Raw genomic sequence first — 4554 nt, forward strand, 5'->3', positions numbered from 1 at the left:
TCTCTCTCTCTCTCTCTCTCTCTCTCTCTCTCTCTCTCTCTCTCTCTCTCGCTCTCTAATATCAAAACGATTTTTATCAGATGATAACGTGAGAACTTTGACTTTCTCCTGCAGCTCTAAACTGATAAGAACATTTGTTAATCCCGTTTGAAGTTACAATCATTCTTGCTTGACCTAACAGATTCTTGTTGCTCCAAGTAGAAGAAAAGTAGTTTTTTTTTAATTAGTCATACACATGTAAAATATACTGTAAAGTTACTATCAATAACACTACACGAAAGGAATTTACAGTTTCTTTTTTTCATATGAATTCTTCTGAATTTTACTATATTTTTAGTAGTCCAGAGTCTATTGTGTACAGTTATGGTTACAAATGTTAAAGACACTTTCTCAGTGCAGATAATTTAACACTTTTTCCTCGAATACACACGCTGTTGCGAGCAGAACTTTCAACAAAATTATTAGAATATAAATCAAGAAAGCCACATAGTGACTTACGTTCTCCCACAATTAAAAGACGAATCTGGAAAGACCTGAAATTCGTGTAGAGAGAAAGAGAGAGAGAAAGAGAGAGAGAGAGAGAAAGAGAGAGCGTTGTTTACTCACGGCTTTACGATACGATCCACCTTGTTCCCAATCGAGAGAGGACCTTGATCGTACCCGAGACTGGGAGTAGACACCGTGATATCGAAGAGGCTAAAAAAAAAAGAATGCAAAGTGACGTAATAGAGCGCACAACACGCTTCGCGGAGTAATAAAGCCGAGCTCGTTGCTCGCGTGAGTCACTCGTCGCGGTTACCAGACCTCATCGACGCGAAAAGTCCGGCGAATTCCGTCAGTGTAGTGCGAGCAACGCGATCGTAGAGTGCGCCGGTCGGTGGATTTGTACGAATAAAACTCGCTGAATGAGAATTTCCGCACGACAAACGAGGCGTCGCTATTATCGATTTGCAACGACACGTGAGGAAATTTCATTTGAAACAATCTCGATTGAGCGGATTTTCTGCGGAATATCCTGGAATCACCGAGTTCAACATGAACGAAGTTGGGAATTATTTTAATTCTCGCTATATCATATCGTTCGTGTTCATTAAAGCATTTATTTATTCTATTCGAAAAAACACGCGCTCGCGCGCAACTCGATTTTTTCCCTTACTTTTTTAGAAAAATAAGAAAGAATATAAAAATATCAACATATCAATCTTAAGAAACAATCAGAACTGCTCAGAAGAAAAAAATTCAAATCTAAGTCCAATGAATCCTGATAATATATCGAGAATTAAGAAGATTAGAAATTAATTGAACGTTCGCCTCACGGCAGATAGCGAATAAGTTGCTAGATACCGTCTATAAATAGGCAGCGACAAATATTGCCTTTCGGTAAATCTGAAGAGTAACAAATTTTGTCTGATTGAAATTAACTTTGGTCTAATAGAGTTCCAGTTAGGGCTTATGAACGCGCGCGCGATTGAAACGCGAAGACAATAACGATTCCGCGGTGAAGCCAGACGAGTGAAGTGAAATGAGGCGAGACGAACGTAAACGGACCATTTCTCCGCAGCACCAGAGACATGCAGTACAACGAGGAGGAAGGCACCGTCCGCATGTACCTGCGCGGCCGACCGGTCGTCCTTTACGTACCCACGCCTATGATGGAATCCTACGATCTTCATAAAGTCAGCACGCCACCACAGAGCAAATTGAAGCTCGACTGGGTCTACGGATACCGGGGCCGAGACTGCCGTAGTAATTTACACCTGCTGCCGACCGGCGAGATCGTATACTTCGTCGCGGCTGCCGTCGTTCTGTACAACATGGAGGAGCACAGCCAGAGGCATTACCTGGGCCACACGGACGACGTCAAGTGGTGGGTTTCGCAAGGACGCGCTTCGTTCTCGCGGAGAGACCGCGAGTAAATTGATATATATCTGATTCTCTCTTTGTCTTGATGAGAGATACCAACAAGGTCGTTTCGCCCGAGCTCTTTCGCGAAACGCTGCGAAGAAATCAAGTCTTTCTACAATTCATCGCTCATGAAGTGAAGAATTGCAGAAATCTAATTTAGTTGATAAAATACTAATTTAATGTGACACGTTTCTTTCTCTTTATCGTAGCATAGCGATCCACCCCAACAAATTGGTCGTCGCGACGGGACAAGTGTGTGGAACGGATCGTCGAGATGCTATGGTAAAATTATAAAAGACATACCCTTCCTTTCTCTGTCTCTTTCTCGAATATTAAAGATAAGAATTGATATTGATAGAATTGATATTGTAGGAGCAGGACAATTCTTATGATTACAAAACGTTAGTGTGGGGGTTAGGGAATTATTAATTAAAATTCAAAAAACAGGGACAAAGGTTTGGCCAAACGATGTTAAAATTCGTACATAAAGATCAGGGAAAATCCTGCGTGCGATATATCGCAAGACATTATTATCTTCCCGAAAAATTGAATAATTAATCACGCACTAAAATCCTGCGATTATTTGCCTGCTCTTATTTGCCAATCAATATACTTTAATTCAGTTCAAGACAATTATATTTCGTGAATTTGCATAAGAAATCAATTTCAATACGTTGAAAAAATGATTGAGTTAAGATTTTGCTAAACAAACAAAATTTGTTTATTCAACAAATGTTTAGTCGATTGAACTAGTTACATAGTTGTTGTAATGAGTTATATATAAAGTATATTATAGGAAAATAAGAGCTAATCGCAATTTTAGATTGCGTGATTAATTATTCAATTTTTCAGGAAAATAATAATGTCTTGCGATATATCGCACGCATCAAAATTTTCCCTGATCTTTACGTTCGAATCTTAACATCGCTTGACCCTCTATTCCTATTTTTTTTAATTAGTTAACAAAGAATTAATATATATAAAATATATAAAATATATAAAATATCTTATATATAAGATATGTGCGATATATCGCGAAGCATTATTATTCTCCCGAAAAATTGAATTAATCACGCAAACTAAAATCCTACGATTGGCTCTTATTTTCCCTCTTATTTGCTCTTATTATATATAAAGTATCTTATATATAAGATATTATATATAAAGTATCTTATATATAAAATATATATTAATATATATATTATATTTATGAAAAAAAAATATATATATAAAACTTATCACAACAACTCGACTAATATTTGCTTAAACAAATTTTGTTCGTTTAAGCAAAAAAAATATATATGTATATATTAATTGATTCAATAATCGTGATATAGTCAGTAACTGTATCAACACAACTTATTGTTGCACTAACGCATAATTTGTTTGATACAATATTCCTTTGAAGGTGGATAACCGCCGGTTTTGTCGAAATGCTTTTCTTTCTCAGTTCAGGGACGAAAAGAACGGAATTTCAACACAGATTAAAGTGGCGCGTGAATCATTTGCGCACCGCAAACACGTAATAAATTACAACCAAAAAATGAGCGCATTTAGATAGTGACTCTCTGAATTTCAGCCGCACATCAGAATATGGAACTCCGTAAGCCTGACGACCCTGAGCGTAATTGGCAACGGTGAATTCGACGGCTCTATTTGCTGTCTGTCATTCTCCAAAGCCGACGGCGGAAATTATCTGTGCGCCATCGACGAGACCGCCGATCACAATATATCGATTTGGGACTGGCAGAAGAGCGACCGCGGCACCAAAGTCACCGAGACGAAGGTATATTGTGCGCGACGGAGCGACGTGTGACGATCGTGGCAATTAAAAAACTCCCGCGTCATACCGGCGCACTGTGTCGCGGGAGCAATCGTGAAATTTGCATAGATTCCGGCTGTCGTAATAACGCACACACGGCCTCGGACCGGAAGCAAGTCATTTAACGGCTGATGACTGTCTATTGCAGTGCTCTGTCGACACGGTAGTTTGCGCCGAGTGGCATCCGCTGGAACGGAACCAGATCGTGTCTTGCGGCAAAGGACACGTGTCCTTCTGGTCCTTGGACAATGGCGGTATGCTGTACAAGCGTATGGGCATCTTCGAGAGCAGGGACAAGCCCAGGTATGTCACTTGCGTCGCCTTCAATCAAAACGGCGATGTTCTGACTGGCGACAGCAACGGCAACATCATCGTTTGGGCTAGAGGTACTTGCAATTTTTCTATTCGTCACGACGTTAGGCTGCAAATTGTATACTGTATATACGTATGCAGGTTTCATCATTTCTAATTGCTCTCTCCCTCTCTCTCTCTCCCTCCCTCTCTTTGTCCCTCCCTTTGTCCCTGTTTTTTGAATTTTAATTAATAATTCCCTAACCCCCACACTAACGTTTTGTAATCATAAGAATTATCCTGCTCCTACAATATCAATTCTATATCTTTAATATTCGAGAAAGAGACAGAGAAAGGAAGGATGTCTTTTATAATTTTACCATAGCATCTCGACGATCCGTTCCACACACTTGTCCCGTCGCGACGACCAATTTGTTGGGGTGAATTGCTATGCTATGCTTTCTTCTCTCTCTCTCTCTCCCTCCCTCCCTCCCTCTCTCCATTTCTTCCTCCTTCCATCCCTCTCTCCCCCATCC

General features: G+C 39.9%; 1 protein-coding gene across 12 annotated transcripts in view; it reads left to right on the top strand.

Moving 5' to 3' along the window:
- Positions 1–4554, top strand: part of LOC116853130 (echinoderm microtubule-associated protein-like 2) — a 64242-nt gene that overhangs the window by 50399 nt on the left and 9289 nt on the right. For all 12 annotated transcript variants that reach the window (XM_032834014.1, XM_032834007.1, XM_032834009.1 and 9 more), the window contains 4 exons: positions 1562–1867; positions 2115–2187; positions 3485–3691; positions 3876–4113. In XM_032834014.1, the coding sequence (XP_032689905.1) occupies positions 1562–1867; positions 2115–2187; positions 3485–3691; positions 3876–4113 (824 nt within the window). The remainder of the gene's footprint in view (positions 1–1561; positions 1868–2114; positions 2188–3484; positions 3692–3875; positions 4114–4554) is intronic.

Source organism: Odontomachus brunneus, unplaced genomic scaffold, assembly GCF_010583005.1.
Source record: "Odontomachus brunneus isolate Ranch 3 - 2012 unplaced genomic scaffold, Obru_v1 Obru_scaffold_279, whole genome shotgun sequence".
NCBI lineage: Eukaryota > Metazoa > Arthropoda > Insecta > Hymenoptera > Formicidae > Odontomachus > Odontomachus brunneus.